Below are 19,240 nucleotides of genomic sequence, written 5' to 3'. Positions count from 1 at the left end.
TAACGAACAATTGTATATTTTTTGTTACTTTGGGTGCCTTGGCCGCGCCGAAAGCGCACAATTTTCTTAGCACAATCGATTAGAAATTATTGTATGTTAGCTACCTATTTCTACTTTATATAAAAGGGGAATTTGGATGCCGCTAGTAGAAAGTAAGGCAACAATTGAATAACAGTTTTGAATGATTCACGGTTAGTTTCACTAGACTTAAATCGACCGGGATATGGCAGATACATGTATCTGCATCGAAATATCGGGAGCTCGAAAACAATACAAAAGGTAATCGAGGTCCATATCCCGGTCGATTTAAGTCTATTGGAACAATTGAATAACATGTATTAAAAATAATAACGTTGCTAAATTGGGCAACGTCGTTACTAGCGTGATAAATGACTACGTAGTATTTTTCCATATAGAAGGATCTTCAAAACTGAGCGTTTGGATTTGGGATAGTATCCGCCCGCAATAATATGAACAGGCTGGTTTTTTTTTTTGCGTCGACGTGATTACAATGGCTAGCCTAACTTATTATTATTATGTTGTATGGGAGGTATTTTAAAATGTATTATTAATAAGGTTTAAGCTCACTTAAAACAAGTTTTCGCAAATGCACACAAATCTCACTTTTTATTTGATTTGCCTGATGCAAAAAAGGCAGTATGGGTAAAGGGAGTATGACGAAAATTCGCACTGGCCATTGTGACCATAAGCTAGCTTTTTACTTACATGGAGGCGGTGCTTTCCGTTGGTTATTCCACACGACGAGAATCTTCGCTAAACTGGGTGTCCGCACCAGCTTCCTTACTAGTGTGAATAGGCTGTCCACCCGGTCGTAGGTGAGTATGACCGCTGTGAAGCCCGGGCCCTTCGGCGCGGTCACTGGGAGGAAAAGCGGGTTCACGGGACCGTACTGAAAAAGGCAGATAGAGCAAAAAATAAGTACAAAAAATAATAAATTTATATTCAAGTGTTTCATTTTCGTAGTGTTGAATTTATTAACACGTGGTTGGATAAACTAATTTTGTTATTACTCTATCTTGCCAGCCAGGCAAAAATAGTAGCATAATTTGTTTTAATGTTATAATATTTTCTATCAATATGCTACGTATATGACCCATTTTGGAAAGGGTTTTTAACTGCCTTAATAATGTATGTTTGGTTATTTTAAATACCATATGATTAGGGTTTTAAAGTTGATTATCACTCGCTTACTCCTGCTGGAGAATAAATTTAAAAATCATGTATTTTGATCCTTGATGTTACCCTCGGCTTTTAACCACGAAAATATAATAAAATAAACAACAAATAAACAGCAAAAATGGGCTATAAAGGTAAGAACGTTAGGTAAGTTGTAAAACAACATTAATGCTAATAAAAAGGTTAAAGACTTAAAGGACCCGACTGACCCATATGTAAATATGTGACTTACTCGGGTGCTTTTGAAAGTTTGCCTAATATAAGGGGATTTGTTTCTCGTTTTTACTCCAGGTTACATAGGCCATATTTTGTACCAATTGAAAAATTACAAGATAATTGCAAGAGAGGGGAAATTAGCCTTCTCAAGAAAAAAATGACCCAATTTCGTCACAAAACCACTAAAATATTGCAAATGGCTCTTTAAAACTCTGGCTCCCGCATGCCACTTTCTTGCATGTCTAATACTTGTAATACCCCCAGTAAAAACTGTACAGTAACAGCATATGTAACTGGCGTGGCAAAATGCTCAAAACGATCTACGCAAAAGAAACAGAACCTACTTTTTGCTACCGCACGGGCACGGTACAGTCACCTATAATACGAGTAACTTGCACTTCTTAAACACGCAAAAATATCACTCATATATCACTCGCACAATCTTATTTGCAGAGACATAAGAGCGTGTATAATTGTGTATTTGCTTCGTCGTGCAAGATATTATTGAAGGTGACGACAAGATTCGACCTGCACAGCATACTGATACGGTACGAATTGGCAACATCCTCGAATTAAAAGTGATCTGTAACGTCCGCAAAAGATATTTTATTTGAATGCTGCAATAACACACAATGCGTTCATCATCATCTTCGTAGTGTTTGACCGGGCTTTCTGCCACGGCTCACGGGAGCCTGGGGTCTACTTCGACAACTGATCCAAAGAATAAGCACTAATTTTTACGAAAGCGACTGCAATCTGACCTTCCAACCCAGAAGGGAAACTAGGCCTTATTGGGATTATTCCGGATTCCTCACAACTCACGAGGTTTTCCTTCGCCGAAAAGCGACTGGTATGTATATCAAATAATATTGCAGGTACATAAGTTCCGAAATAAGTACTCAGTTATATGTACGAGCCGGAGTTCTAACCCGATACCTCCGGATTGAACGTCGCACGATCTTACGGCTAGGCAACGGTTTTTAACACACAATGTCTAGTTAAACTGAAGTAACAGTATGATGGGCAATTAAATCTATTAATAAAATAACAGATGTTGATAAACACTCTAAAAATATCTACGTACACCACGTGTGCGCCGTAGAAACACAAAAGCGTTTACAACTCAGCTACACACTTGACCTTCTTTCATGAACAGCACTGGTTTTCTTCCAAAACCCAGGGAGGTAAAGATGATAATCGTAAATCGACAATCGTCAAACAGAAAGAAAAAATGTGTCGCGATGAAAGATGCTGAGAAAAGTCACGTGACTATTTACATACATTATCGTAGTTTCGATTGGCGTTTTCTATCAACGATTGAAATCTTGGCTAATAGGCTCCTAGATCACACTAAAAATGCAGCTAAACATAAGACAAAAAAAATAAGATGAGAAATAAGTTTTTCGAAAAAACTTCATTTTTGGTACAAGCTTTTATCACTGCCTGTACGGCAACTAATAATCATCGAGACAATTCTAAAAACCCCAAACACAATTAGGTTGCGTTGTTTCATCACAGTTCCTATGGTCATCTCCCGTCTCTATCAACAGATCAGCTCGATGATACCAAATGTATGCAAAAATGGGTTCAATTTAGCTTCCACGATTTGTAAAAAACAATAGTTTTGTGTCAATCAGATACCGTACAATTACTAACTAGATTAGCTCCTAAAATTCGCAACCAAAAAGTAATAGGTATATCTTATTTATATTTATCAAGAATCTCTTTAAATGAATGTTTAGTTTTAATCCGTCTTCAATGTGGAAGGATCGTTCTGCACTGATACAGATTCATGGTCAAGCCCTCATTGTACAACTATTCATCCTATTACGCGTACCAACAGCAAACTTAACTGACCATCTGTGGACCTTAAGTTATTGCAATAAGATTTAGGAATTGTCATCGTGGACGATGGTATTCTAAGCAGACTCCACTGCCGGCGAGACGTGACATCGTAAAATAATAAAGGCAAGAACGATATGCAAATACCTCAGATATATGTGCGTTATCCTGGTTTAACGACGTAAAGAGGGACAAGACAGGGAAATAGCGAATTGCAAGTTTCAGGAGAGCACGATTTCTTGGCAGTATATTGCCCATTTTGTTTAAAACGACAAAAATAAGAGTCGCATATAAATCGAGCTCGTCTGGGAATGTTTCATCACGAGTTCCCTAACACCTATTAAAGGTCACATATTGTTCAAAGAGCTACACAAGCACGCTTGAACATAGGAAAACGTGTTGTGCGTGACCTACATCATGCAGGACAACCTAACGAAACTAACGCGCAATATCATAAAAGAAGTGCCCACTAATCGTTAAGTACTGCAATTCTTTTTGCAATTGCAAATTTCTTTTTCAAGGCCAGACATAAAACTTTATAATTTCGGGATTGCTAAAAAAATGCTTCTTTTCAGCCGATTTCTTGGTGTTTTGTTCAGATTAACCGGTTCTTTAACTACAAACGCCACCAGATGCAGGCTAGTATTTACCCACCTGCTTGCTGTCCGCTGCTTGCCGATATAAACTGGTTAATTTAGATTTAAGTTCTTAAATCATTCAGGTTAAAAAAAATCGAATCCGAAATAAACTTGTATTTCCAGACATACGAAATGCAATGAAATGCCTAATTTCAAAGCTTCTATCTCATGGTATGTCGCATGGCGATCTTCGACAATCAATTGCCGTTCAGCATCAATGTTCTCCTGAGTCACGGCTGTTTTTGGTTTACCTTCACGATGCCTATCACTAAAACTAGAGCAACCACGTTGAAATTCTAAATACCAATGTTCCACAGTGCGGAGGCATGGTGCTTCATTATTAAAAACAGTAGTCAACTCTTCAAAGTACTGATACTGAAGACGCGTTAAACCTCTTTTGAAGTTGTAAAAAATTATCGGACGTAAATTTTCCTTCGAAATTTCCATTTTCACAACTGACTTGTCAACTTTGAACCAACGCTGTACTGAAACGATTCGGCCGATGTCGAGTCATTCTTTTGTTTTTAAGTTCTAAATTCAAATATTTTACGATGATACTAGGTTTAGGTCATGTTTAGGTGCTTGATACACAAATACATTGCCGCTCGAAAAAAAATATAAATTAATTATGCTCTGGTAGTTAAGATTAAATTTAAAAAAAAAACGGTTTTATAGCACCGATACCCACGTCTAGTTTAAGTTTGCGGTTATATCAAAAATATACACTATAATACAAGTAAACAGACATCTTTAGCTTTTTTACAGCAGCAGGAAATGTTAAATGTATTCAGGAAGCACTGATCTTTAATACTTCAACTAGTTTTTGCTTTATTTAATTCTTCAAATGGCGACGCTGGCGGAAAAGTTCGCATAAAATTTCTCACATAGCCTGTATAAGTGCCTCTTTATGCATACTCCCTGGAACGGAGATTAAAGTTGAAACTATTGATTATGTCGCAGGGGTCCTACTAAACTTTTTATCGCACGTTTATCTACTTTATTCTCATAAATTCCATTTGATAAGATATAATAATGTAGTGCGTTGCTGCCACAGATCGACCTGTTTAGAATGCCACATTATGCTTAAAAAATCCTTAGAGTGAGTGATTAGAGTGAAAAGATCCTTAGGTGGTATCTTGACATTAAGCTGAGTGGAGACCTTTTCAGTGACGCTTAATAATAAATTGATTCTGTCGTCTCATGTATTACCTAAACTTAAGCGTTTTCTGAACAAATTTCTTCTATTCTATTCTAAAATTATTGAAGTGTGCAAAAGGGAAGCCATCACGTATATGAACATTTCATGAGTGGGAAAGAGAGGCAAACAATTCAAAAACGTGACAACTTTTGGTTTTCTGTAGCGGCCCGAATGAATGTACGACAATATATCACGAATAGTCACGTTTTTTTCATTTGTAGTCTGCATTTTTCGCACTCATGACATATTATTAATAATTGTTCATATACGTGATGGCTTTCCTTTTGCACACTTCAATTATCTTTAAGCGTAAGCGTCATTCTAGAACTTTACTCGCTAGAATAGCATGTCGTTACGTGGTTACCATATTGTCGCTCCATTAAGGGCCTACTAAAGCCGTGAATACCGGTTCGTAAGCCACGCCCGCTAGCTTCCTCACTCCCCGCTAGCACGCACACATGGAAGCGCTCCGCGGAGTCCGCGGCGCACGTGAAGGTGAAAGCTCCATCTAGCGTTACAAAAGTTAACTACGATTATACGCGGTCGGCCAGAAACTTAATTCTTAGAAAATAAAAAAGATGGCGTTATTACTTGCTACTAGAAAATAAAAAAATATATTGTTGTAAATTGTAATAAATCTGAGACTACAATATAGCCAATTTTTATTGTTGATTTTTGGAAGATGTTAATAGTACCGTTAATTGTAAGTATAACACTACCTATCTTTTTAAATTCGGTGTGATAACTAACAATGTAAGATTACATTGTTAGTTATCATATTTTATTTAGTAATATATTGTTGAGGCAGGAAATACAGGGTGCCGTTTTCCGACGACCAATTTTTCGGATGATATTGAATCACAGTTGTCAGTGGTAACTACCTACATATAAAAAGAAAAAAGTAAGTAATATGGTAACAACGAAAACTACCAAAAAAAGTGAAGTAAGTATTTTTATTACGCTGAAATATGTAATATTCAACTAATAACTTTTAAACAATTACTCAAACAATCAGGGTGATTCTTAAATTGTGTCCAGAAAAATATTTTTTCATAAAAGATTTTTATTTTTCACATATTGTTACGTATAAAAAGCATTTTTTGATGCATATGGTCAAGCTTAATACCCTCAGGAAAGGTAAATAAAATGAGTACATAATCACGGTTGTTACAAAGTGTCCCTCAGTCGTGACGTTTCGGCATTTTGGCGGCCAACTCCACTATTTTGAATTATACAATATTTTTAATATAGCCTAAGTTACTCCCATGACTACGACACATCGAATGACAGCTCATACGTTGAAATTCGTCATACTAGCGCTGTAGAGCGTGACAAAGAATCGGATACACATCATACATCCACATACACGCGGAAACCATTTTTCTGCTTTGGGCAGTTGGGCAATAATAACAAATGAACGTAGCTAATAAAATCCATTTCTAAAGAGTGAATATGCCTCTAAATTAATCAAACTAATTGAGAATGTCACGACCACGTGTCTATATGACACGAACGTGGATTCAATAGTCCGTGGCGGGGACAGAATTTTGAGGCCACTGTCGTGACAATTTGAAACATGTTCGGTATTACCTAAAAATTACCTTTGACTTTGCAAATATTAAATAATTAGCTCAATCTCGAATGTATTAGGTATATCTTATGTTACAAACAATAACGTGAAATGAGTACTGACTTTTAAAACTCAAACACGGCGGTGACGCGTTAAGGTTGACCTTTTTTTTAATTAACACAAATAAATAATTTTCGGTAACACTTCTCCCTTCAGCCATTTGCAAATCTGACAACAACACAGTATTGCTGTTCTAAAAAAAAGCGTTAAAAAGGCTGCCAGACGTAAAGGTAACTTTCTACCGAGTACTGCATGTTTATATTACCACGCGCGTCAGTGACACGAAAACTGATCACAAGATGTATGTTATTAAAATTGTTATAAAGTCGTTATATATCCATACAATTTTTAAACCGTATTGTGGAATAGGTGTAAGTGTTAACATTTGATATAAAATTCTTCCAAAAACACTTTCAAAGAAAAATAAAATATCATAAAATCGGAGGAAGTCACACTACACGTTCCGTGACAATTAGAACTTCTTAATATGTTTCTAATAAATGCTCTTAGGATATTAGGTTGACATAAAACTAGAGGTAAATTACTAAGTATATTGACATTTAGTTTACTTATTTTCTTAAAAATATATGCTATTCTTACAGGTAACACAATTGTTATTTTGACTGTTTTTAATTTAAGTTTATTTGTATTGTATTTTCGATTGTTTGTGATGTAATTATGGGTCTTTCACCTGAAATAAACGATTTCATAATATCGTTCCCCTGGCTTTGGTTCACTGTGATTTTCATTCCCGTGTGTTTTGATATAAAATGTATTCTTCATGGGCATGTACAATGTTAAATCATATGTCAAGTAAATGATTATTTACTTTCATGGATTAAGTAAAAATTATCGTAATCATAACAGTTGATCAAAGACATACTTATTTCTTTTCCCCTGGTTCTCATTCCATACCTTTGGACTGGGGTTTCAACTAAAATCAACGTGTGGTACTTCGTTCTATAGATCTTAAAAATAACATTATGTTGCTAAGGGTGTTCTATGATTCAGTGTATTATTTTGGAACGAATTGTTCCGAAATTCATTGTCATTATGTCATTCCTTGTCATTCCCTTATCGGTTTTTTTCATTCCCTCGTCGCTTTTACATTCTTTTTATCGATTTTATTATTCCCCTGATAGGTAATAAATTGACCAAAATGTATGCCTATTCGATTGATGGGCTTATGAGCCCTTAATCCTTGGAGCGTTCTCCGATTTCACGAAATAACGCTCGATAGATGGCGTTGGCGCTCGGTACGCGAGGGCCGGCAACGCGACGCGCGTTTCAATGCAGACTAGAATAATCTTGATAGTTTTCAATATAATTTCAAGCAACATTAATTTTAGTGCTATATGATATCATATGGGCACTCTTTATTTTATTTTATATGCACAGTAGTTTTTTTTATGTACACTACTACTAAGTGTACAGACTACAGAGTGTACTATAACCCTTGCTCTTTATTCTGTCTCTTTCACACCAATGGAAAATGAAGAAGTTAGTAAATGACTGCAGGTATAAATAAAGTATATTAGTGCGATAGAGAGACAGATAGTGTTTCGTTGTCGTATCGTAAACGATTGGCATGTTGGCCACACACTTGCTTGGTGCCTAGCCAAAATACCAATCGTTTGCGTATATTAGTGCGATAGAGAGACAGTAGTGTTTCGTTGTCGTATCGTAAACGATTGGCATGTTGGCTACGCACCCATGATACCTAGCCAAGAAGCCAATCGATTGCGCATATTAGTGCGATAGAGAGACAGATAGTGTTTCCTTGTCGTATCGTAAACGTTTGGCATGTTGGCTACGCACCCATGCTGCCCAGCCAAGATGCCAATCGTTTGTGCATATTAGTACGAGAGAGAGACAGATAGTGTTTCGTTGTCGTATCGATTGGCATGGTGGCTACGCACCCATGCTGCCTAGTCAAGATGCCAATCGTTTGCGCACATTAGTGCTATAGAGTTTCAGTGTTATTTGAAATTACGTTAGGGTTTGTATTATTATTTATGACCCGAATGAAGTCCATCCAGGTTCTTATGATGGAGTCAGGAGTTGGTCACCAGAACTCCTAATCTACTCATTATAATTCCATCGTGCTTGGGCTCAAAAGATTTGCCCTGACGAACACCATCGATCTAGATGAGGTCCAGGGTCTCATGACGGAGTCAGGAGTTGGTCACCAGAACTCCCCAGAACTCCTAATCTACTCATCATAACTCCATCGAGTTTGGGCTCAATAGATTTACCCTGATGAGCACCATCAATCTAGATGAAGTCCAGGGTCTCATGATGGAGTCAGGAGTAGGTCACTAGAACTCCTAATCTACTCATTATAATTCCATCGTGTTTGGGCTCAAAAGATTTGCCCTGACGAGTACCATCGATCTAGATGAAGTCCAGGGTCTCATGATGGAGTCAGGAGTTGGTCACCATAATTCCTAATCTACTCATCATAACTCCATCGTGTTTGGGCTCAATAGATTTGCCCTCACGAGCACCATCAATCTAGATGATGTTCAGGGTCTCATGATGGAGTCAGGAGTTGGTCACTAGAACTCCTAATCTACTCATTATAATTCCATCGTGTTTGGGCTCAAAAGATTTGCCCTGACGAGTACCATCGATCTAGATGAAGTCCAGGGTCTCATGATGGAGTCAGGAGTTGACCTACTCCTGACTCCATCATGAGACCCTTTGCCTCATCTAGATCTATGGTGCTCGTCAGGGCAAATCTCATGAGCCCAAACACGTTGGAATTATAATGAGTAGATTAGGAGTTCTAGTGACCAACTCCTGACTCCATCATGAGACCCTGGACTTTATCTAGATTGATGATGCTCGTCAGGGCAAATCTATTGAGCCCAAACACGATGAGGTTATGATGAGTAGTTTAGGAGTTCTGGTGACCAACTCCTGACTCCATCATGAGACCCTGGACCTCATCTAGATTGATGGTGCTCGTCAGGGCAAATCTATTGAGCCCAAACACGATGGCGTTATGATAAGTAGATTAAGAGTCCTGGTGACCAACTCCTGACTCCATCATGAGACCCTGGACTTCATCGAGATCGATGGTACTCGTCAGGGCAAATCTTTTGAGCCCAAACACGATGGAATTATAATGAGTAGATTAGGAGTTCTAGTGACCAACTCCTGACTCCATCATGAGACCCTGAACATCATCTAGATTGATGGTGCTCGTGAGGGCAAATCTATTGAGCCCAAACACGATGGAGTTATGATGAGTAGATTAGGAGTTCTAGTGACCAACTCCTGACTCCATCATGAGACCCTGGACTTTATCTAGATTGATGATGCTCGTCAGGGCAAATCTATTGAGCCCAAACACGATGAGGTTATGATGAGTAGTTTAGGAGTTCTGGTGACCAACTCCTGACTCCATCATGAGACCCTGGACCTCATCTAGATTGATGGTGCTCGTCAGGGCAAATCTATTGAGCCCAAACACGATGGCGTTATGATAAGTAGATTAAGAGTCCTGGTGACCAACTCCTGACTCCATCATGAGACCCTGGACTTAATCTAGATCGGTGGTACTCGTCAGGGCAAATCTTTTGAGCCCAAACACGATGGAGTTATGATGAATAGACTAGGAGTTCTGGTGACCAACTCCTGACTCCATCATGAGAACTTGGACTTCATCCAGGTCAAAAATAATAATGCAAATGCAAACCCTAACGTAATTTCAAGTAAAAATGCGTTTTTCAGAAAATCGCAGCCAAATAACACTAGACCCTACTCATAGTGTTGTGTTCCTGCCGGTGAGTAAGGTTGCCAGAGCTCAACGAGGGGCGGGAGGGGGTTAGAGTCGGCAACGCGCATGTAACTCCTCTGGAGTTGCAGGCGTACATAGGCTACGGATACTGCTTACCATCAGGCGGGCCGTAAGCTTGTTTGCCACCGACGTAATATAAAAAAAGGACCACTGAAAATCCATCAATAAGCGAGAGTCTGTTAAGCATAGTGTAAAAAATGAACTATTATTAAGATTTTCTAATCGCAGTATATAGTAGGGCTCGCGGTCGTGTCCGTGATTCGTGAACCCGTAGCCGTGCGCCCGGTTTCGTGATTCACGGCTACGGTTTTCTGGTCCGTTCCGCACGTGACATTCGGCTACGTGAAATTAGGGTACGTGAATCCGTGTAGATCCGTGTAGGCGTGATCACGGCTTCACGTATCTTAAGAACACGCCGGTTCGGTCCGCCCGCGACGTTGAGTGAAGATACGATGCGGTCTCTAAGAGCTACGAATAAATATTTATCATGAATTTTTTATTCATAGCTCTAATTCCGTTTCATTACTTTTCAATTAAAATTTATTTTCAATAGTAAGGCCTTTTAAATATTAATGAGTAATAAATGAAAAGAACCAAACATTAATTACAATGAATAGCTACTTTAATATTTTTTTTTTATACTACGTCGGTGGCAAACAAGCATACGGCCCGCCTGATGGTAAGCAGTCTCCGTAGCCTATGTACGCCTGCAACTCCAGAGGAGTTACATGCGCGTTGCCGACCCTAAACCCGCCCCCCCCCCCTCGTTGAGCTCTGGCAACCTTACTCACCGGCAGGAACACAAACGAGTTGCTAAAATAATACAACAACACTGTGTGTCAGGAGACCAACTATGATGTCAGGAGTAACTAATGACAATGAATGTGAGTTCAAAATTCTAAACTGCTCCCTCCAGATTAAATAAAAAATACCACGAATTTGTAAAACAAAACATCGCGGTCACTTCTTTCAACTTCACGAATAAAAGGTAAAGCCCACAGCTACTTATGTATATTGTTTGTTTCATTTTAATAAGTCGCTCGCAAAACTTATTATCTTTGTCTGCACGTGCAACTGCACTTCTTATCTCCAAAAAAAAAACCGGTATGTTGGCTTAGCTTGTTAGTCATACAATAAAACGCTCTAACAATAATATGTCATTATTATAGTTTCTATTTTCCTCCGTGAGCTTCTACGGGTTATCGTCTTATCTATTGTTTAAAAACCGCAAAGGCGCGTGCCACTATGAAAAAATGGTTAGGCCGCATAGGTAGCGTTTATTGAATTACTACTCTATTGAGCACGGAATAAGATTCATTATGAACTAATACAGAATTCTAACAGAATAGCTGTCTGATCTCTATTGGTGCGTCTAAGGTAGGCGACTAAACGCTCTCAAACCAGCTTAACTTGTGACACTGCGATCCGAAACAAAGATACGTATTCGAAGACCTCGCTTAGTAGTGCGGGATTGTTAAATGGATATACATATTTATTACTATTTTACCATTGTTTTATTGTTTATTTTTGTGAAAAACCGGCCCTGTTTTTTACCTGCTCCTCGAGAAACATAACATTGCTTCCTTTGCGCTAGCTAGCCGTGCGCTCGCATTACCAGTGCAAGCGAGGTCTTCGAATACGTATCTTTGTTTCGGATCGCAGTGTCACAAGTTAAGCTGGTTTGAGAGCGTTTAGTCGCCTACCTTAGACGCACCAATAGAGATCAGACAGCTATTCTGTTAGAATTCTGTATTAGTTCATAATGAATCTTATTCCGTGCTCAATAGAGTAGTAATTCAATAAACGCTACCTATGCGGCCTAACCATTTTTTCATAGTGGCACGCGCCTTTGCGGTTTTTAAACAATAGATAAGACGATAACCCGTAGAAGCTCACGGAGGAAAATAGAAACTATACCTTCAATCTAGAAATAAACAGTACTCTTTAATGCCCCGAAAGTCCGAAACTGATAAGAACTGCAGCTGCGTACTTTTTTTCCGTGGCCCCGTACATGTGTTTTTGTTGAATTTGTTTACCTGTATTACCTTTATCAATTTTATCATACCTACCGAAGATTTGCAGACCCTTTTGTTTCTTTGGATTAGGATTGCCTTGTTTATATTTAGGCTACGTTATATTCTTTGATAGTAGCAAGCTTTTACAAGTTCAAGTTTGCTTTTTCATTCATTTCATTAATACTTAACAGAGAAAAATGTCTTCTCTTGATTTAATAATGACAACCAGTAGCACAGCGTTGCTTAAGTTCATAATTATAATGATACTTACTAGGGAGTTTTACACCTTATATTTATATTAGTGCTATGCAACGAGCAGGTCGCTAGTTTTGACTATTAATCATTAGCTGGTTATACAAAAAACAGGATAACCCCATAAATTATTTAGATATAACCATTATATTCAAATCGATGCAAAAAATACAATACTAAGTGGTAACTTAATTCAATAATACCTAGGCCTTATTTATTTTTCTCCCGGGCGTGTCGAAACTACGAGACGTGCGATAAGTACCTATCCAACGGAACCGAGCCCGAAGCTCCACACACGAACGCAGGTACGGGCTACGTATCATGGCGTGTCACGGTCACGGCGTGTCACGTGAATCCGGTCGCGAACGCAGGTACGAGGTACGTACCTTGGCGTGTTCGTGAAATTCGTGATCTTAGTACCGCCGGGCTTAAGAACCCGTAGCTACGGATCGGCGTGTATCACGGATATCAGGAGCCCTAGTATATAGCACTTCTCGGAACTCCGTAGCTGATTACGATCGCAACGAATGCCTGACAATCGAGCACAGGTCCGTCCTCTAAGCGCGCTCCGCGCGGACTGAGAGCGGGGCGTCGCTGCTGCGTGATTTATACGTGTTTTAAAAAAATATAAATTTACGGCAATGTAGGTCCCATAGTTATGATTTTTTTTTTATAGGTTAACATAAAGTTACAGTTTGCTATAATATTATTTTTAAAGCAAAATATGCGTACAATTTGCGGAAAAAAAATATAATAAAACCCTGTTTTCGCCAAAAAATGAAGAAAACTCGGAAGGTATTTTATCAGTTTTTTCAAATGAATCTTCGATTGTTAATCATTCCAGCCCCTCGTACGAGATATGTTGAATCAAATTGTAGTCATTCATGTACCAAATGATTCTTGTTTACAGCAAAATTGAGAACCGAAACGCCACATCTCACTGCAAAATTTGGAAAAGACTCCCAAAAAAACTCATTAAAAAAGAGGTTTAAAAGAGAAAATGAAAATTTGAACTGTTGGAGCCGCTAGTTTAGGAAACGATTATTTAAGTACGTTACCAGTTTTTGAATAAATACTAATAGTTACGTCGTAATCTTGAATGAAAAAGGAAGCATTTTACAAAATACGCTTGTCTGTAGGAATAAGGACTCTTATATTGAAATTATATTTAATAATCTGATTTCAAAGAACGACCCTTCAATGCCCGCCATAAGCTAATTGGTTGGCTAATGGTTTCAAGAGCATGGACAAATAAAGTATAGACTAACATTATCAACACAGAATCGCGTTCCTCTGAAATGAAAAGTTTGATCGGGATATCCATAATTGCACAACGCCGTCTATTAGGAACTACTTTAATTATCAGACAGTTAGACAAGAGGTTGAAGCACCGAACCAAGTGTAATGAACTGATACTGCTGTTAAATGGCTATAGCAGTTGCCTAAACTTACAGGAAAGCGATTTTGTAAAGACATTGTTAGTAAGCGATTTTGCTAAGTATAAAACTTTAATCGTCTTTGTCAAGACTAAGATATATTATTAAGGTATAAATGTAGAGCGGTATAATTTTAAAATCTGAAAAAAAAAGAATTTAAAAACAGTTTAAGTTCTAAGATGTACATTATCAAAAACCATCCTGTATATGTTAACATTATAGTATTTTTCAAACTCGATGGGTAGGGTGACAGCTGTTATCTCTATATAATTTTTAACCTGAAAAAGGCCAAATCTCGCAAAATCGTATTGAAACGACAGCTGTCAGCGTACCCATATAAAAAAAAACTATAGATAGCACCACACACGAGCTGAAGAGTTACATGCGCGTTGCCGACCCTAAACTCCCCCCCCCCCTCGTTGAGCTGCTCTGGCAACCTTACTCACCGGCAGGAACACAATACTATGAGTAGGGTCTAGTGTTATTTGGCTGCGGTTTTCTGTAAGGTGGGGGTACTTCCCCAGTTGGGCTCTGCTCTAGATCTGGAATGACATCCACTAACTGTGCCCTACCACACAAAGCGAGATGAAATTCACAATGCCCATACCTCTCTTATCACAATGCCCATCTCTCTATTTGAATGGCAATTTTAAGAAAGGGACGATTCGGTACGTTTTTCTTATTGCTCCTTGTCAAGTAAAATCAAACTGAAAAGCATACTTACTTTACTCTTTGCTGAAAAGTCATATTAGTCATTGACGTTTTGACAGTATCCTGTTAAATAAATTATGTGAATTGTTCTCAAGGCATGCGGATTACAAATCAGAGGTTGCTGGTTCAAACCCCGGCCCGTGCAAACGAGTTTTTTTTTTTTCTAATAAACGTGTTGAATTTTTTAGTTTTTTAAATATAATAAGTATATTTGTTTTACATAAAGATTACCTAGGCTATACAAAAATTGGTATGAATAAAATAAAATAATTCGTGTCATTAAAATATGCTTTTAATACACATATTTAAAAGAATAACTTTATTTCTGTATAAGACAGACAAGATTTACTTTTACAATAAAATAGAAAATAAGCAATATAGATATTATATAGGAACAAAAAAAGAAAACAAAAAGTTACGATTAGATTCGATGGGTCTATAGATGACTCGCATTTTTTCTTTGGTGTCTACACCACCACACAGCTACCGATACATTACAGAAGCTGTCGAAATTTCCTTACCCGTTGTAATTGTTCAAAGAGTATTAGACTTTGACGTAGCTAAGCAAACACGCACACATGCGTAACGTATAGGCCTGTAAAGATAGCTCCATTCGTAGTAGACCTCGGATTCCGTTACTAGTTAATAGAGCTACGACTCAACGTTTATTGGATATGTCGATTTTACGTAATTTGGAGCGCTGCGCTATTTGACATAGGTCTTACCTCTTTGAGGCACCACGGCCATCTAACATTACTGGCATAAAGGACGCATTTATGACTTTGACGCATGACAGAAAGAGAAGCCGAACTGCGTAAAATGGGCGTTTTCTGTTGAATTCATAAAATCAAAATCGAGAATAAATCCGTTTGTATAAGATAATAAGTTAATATTTAGTTGAATGATGTTTAAGACGAGATGAAAACCTTTACTTTAAAGTGGATTATGCTGGATGAAGATGTGTTTTCTAGTTGCACTGAGGTAAACACTAAAAATGTAGATGTAACTTTGGATTTATATTCTATCGAGAAAATTTTAAGCCTTTTTGTTTCGACTAGTATCATACCTCTTATCATATAGTCAAGATACATATATCCGAAAATCACGTCTGTTTGTTTCCGGGGCTAGCCACTGCCACGCTTCAAAGATCCCGTTATTTTTCGATGCAGGGCCTTAATGAGAAAAGCCACCATATGCTTGTCTGTATTTCCATATAAATTGACTCGTTTAGTCAAGTAAGGTAGCTTACAACTGGTGTCGGTTGAAGCAACTAAGTACTCCGAGGAAAAATAATTAATGAGTTCCCACTGCGGTATCAGATTCCAAAATTAAACACGAAGTAAACCGGTAACGATTTCTGCAAAAACTAGAAGAGGCATTCAAAGTTTATTATTTTTATCTTGATATTATATCGATTTGACTCTCACAGTGTATTTCGCACGCACCAATATATATGTACAAGCACGAGCTTGAGGAAGATGTAATGAGAATGAAGTGGAATTGACCCTCTGCCTCCCGAACTAGGTCAAAGCCTGTGACTCGGAAGTCAGTGATTCCTCTTAGGTGTGAGCTCTTTTTTGTAACAATGGTATCAGCAATGGAAATCCTTAAACTGGAAAATAAAGGAATGAGAGTAATTTTAAATCAAAATCAGATTTTTAACGTTCCTGCTCCTAGATTGCTCGTACTTAACGAGCCGATATTTGATTCTTGTTAAATAATACTATATATACTGAATGGGTAATGAACTTGAGTTTTTACAGCCTGAATATTTTAACGACTTCGCAGACATAGTCAAGGACTGAAAAAAATCAATGTTTCACTTCGTTAAATGGTATTAAGCTAGGATGCTCTTATCATCGCTAATAGAGTACTCGACTTTCAGACGAGACAGTAAGTTATAGGTCAAAGACACTCAGAAAATAAGCGGTATTTTCTGTAACTAATAATTGAGAACAACAATGTTCTTAACTTTCGGAATTTTGCTCGTCAGTTCCTTCGGCTATAGGTATCACTACGAGTAGCTATTGTATACTATAGTATTTTATACAATCGTGATATAATAGAGAGCTTTTCAGTCGAGTACCTACGTGTTTAGGCAACGAAGCTTGCTGAGTTGCCTAAGTGAGGTACGAGATTGAAGAGCTTGATTATATCACTATTGTATACAATACTTTTTTCTACGAGTCAACAAAAATAATATGTACTTTAAACTAATAAAATCTTATAGGTAAACAAAAAAAACTTAGCGTGGATTGACTCTACGCGACAATTTAAAGTATTTACACTCGAATATTTTGTTCTATCACTATCAATTCTGACTCAAAAGAACATCGTCATTGTACAAGTTCTCAAGAGTCGAGTGCTCTGGCCGCGTAGCTAACATGCCAATCGCTTACCCTCCGTAGCGATCGAAACGCAACTGTCACTGTCGCACTAATATGGAAGAGTGATAGAGAGCAGGGATTTTACGGAACTCCGGTCCCGTTTCCGTTAAGTCGGAACTTCCGTTTGGTGTTACACATCCGTTTCGGTTCCGGTTCCGTTATTTTTGAAACGGAAGTTATAACGGATGTCAATGCTTAACGCGGCAGCGGGACATGAGCGGTGTACATCAAATCAAACAGGTTTATACCAGTCATTTGCTCATCGCCCCGCTTGCCACGTGCTGCACTATTAGTTGTTTGTTTTATTCGTGTTATTGAATTAATAACATTACTCGTATGTGTCGTGTTGTGTAATGTGTATAGTGAATGTTTGTGAGTAAAAAAACGAACAATGAAACCAAAATCAAGTGCTTGTGGGGAGCTGTTGGGGAGTAACGATCCCACGGGCCCGAGTACTCCCGAGACTCGGTCAGGGTCTCCGTCGTGTCTTCGTCGGTTGGAGTGGACCCCAAGGGGACCCGCAGGACTCTCAGCTCTGGCTTGCCTCATTGGCCGTCCGGAGAGGAGTCGTTAAAGCTAAATGCTCCAGGGGTGGAAGTGAAAATTTGCATAAGACGCGAGTTAGCACAGTGGCTGTTATCACCCTCTAGGTAGAAAGCGGCATACACCTCTCGATCTCGACACCCCTAAGCCGTTCACACCGGTGTTGCTCCTGGTCGTCTTCACGACGGCAGTTTCAGGGGCCCATCTAGTGGGCGGCGAGTCACCGCCTGCCTCGATAACTAGTGAAAACATTGTTAGAGCAGGACTTCTTTGCAAGAACCTAGTCTCATTGTCCAGCCAAACTTCAATCCATAGACCGTTTTACTGTTCACTTTTTCTACAATAGTCCCAATGCCTGCTGCGACCGGTTCATGGGTGTCTATATATTGTTGCGCCTGTGAACGGGTTCCAGCAGGCGTTCTAATATATGACCTCAACGCTCTCCAAGGGTCCTTTACGTGTTGAATCTATATCCCCACGCAAGCCTATCAAAAGACCGGGATTTATAGGCCCGTGAAATCCAGGGAGATAATTATATTCATATTATAAAATGCCTACCCTAAGACCCAAGATAAATAAATATTATAGGACATTATTACAAAAAATAGACTAAGCCCTACAGTAAGCTCAAAGGCCTGTGTTATGGGTACCCAGACAACGATGTACATAATAAACAAATATTTAAATACATAGGAAACACCCAAAACTCAGGAACATGTTCATCACACAAGTACCTTACCGGCATTTGGACATTTTGAACCCGATTCTGGTTCCGGTTCCGTTTTCGATTCTGTTTTCGGTTCCGATTCCGTTTCTGGTTCCGATAAACTAAATCGAAAACATCTGGTTCCGTCTTCGGCTCCGATAAAACCACATCCGTTACATCCCTGATAGAGAGGCCCAAAGCATATCGTTGTCGTAGCGACAGCCATTGTCACCTTGGCTAGGCCGGCTGGACGCCATAGTAAACACACCGCCTGGTATTTGTATTTTCAGGTAATTGGGGTTGAAGGTTATTTAGCACACCCCTACTATTCTATACGAGTATAGATGTAGTGTATCACTATATGTACAGGGTGAGCAAATAAGAGCGATACACTTTGTTTTCAAATTTTAGTTATATATTGCGCAAAATTTATTACATATTTTTTCATAAATATATTATTCAGGGTTGGCAATTGTATACGGAAGATACTTTCTGCCAAATGTCGACCTCTAGCAGAAAGCATCTTTTTTCTCAAATGTTTGTGTTGTTTAAAACACGTTGTTTGCTCTGCCAGTTTTAAATGATGAGACGCCAAAAGAGGAGATGATTTTTTTTTTGGGTTCAGCCCTATAGTGTGAGGTGTTGTTGGATAGGTCTTTCAAAA

General features: G+C 38.5%; 1 protein-coding gene across 1 annotated transcript in view; it reads right to left on the bottom strand.

Annotated features, from left to right (window-relative positions):
• LOC133522740 (exostosin-2) overlaps positions 1-19,240 on the bottom strand; it is a 103,065-nt gene that overhangs the window by 31,435 nt on the left and 52,390 nt on the right. Inside the window, exon 3 of the mRNA XM_061858170.1 lies at positions 727-910. Within this exon, the coding sequence (XP_061714154.1) occupies positions 727-910 (184 nt within the window). The remainder of the gene's footprint in view (positions 1-726; positions 911-19,240) is intronic.

Source organism: Cydia pomonella, chromosome 11 (assembly GCF_033807575.1).
Source record: "Cydia pomonella isolate Wapato2018A chromosome 11, ilCydPomo1, whole genome shotgun sequence".
NCBI classification, from domain to species: Eukaryota; Metazoa; Arthropoda; class Insecta; order Lepidoptera; family Tortricidae; genus Cydia; species Cydia pomonella.
The sequence above is the reverse complement of the archived record's forward strand: the minus strand, read 5'-3'. Positions and strand labels throughout refer to the sequence as shown.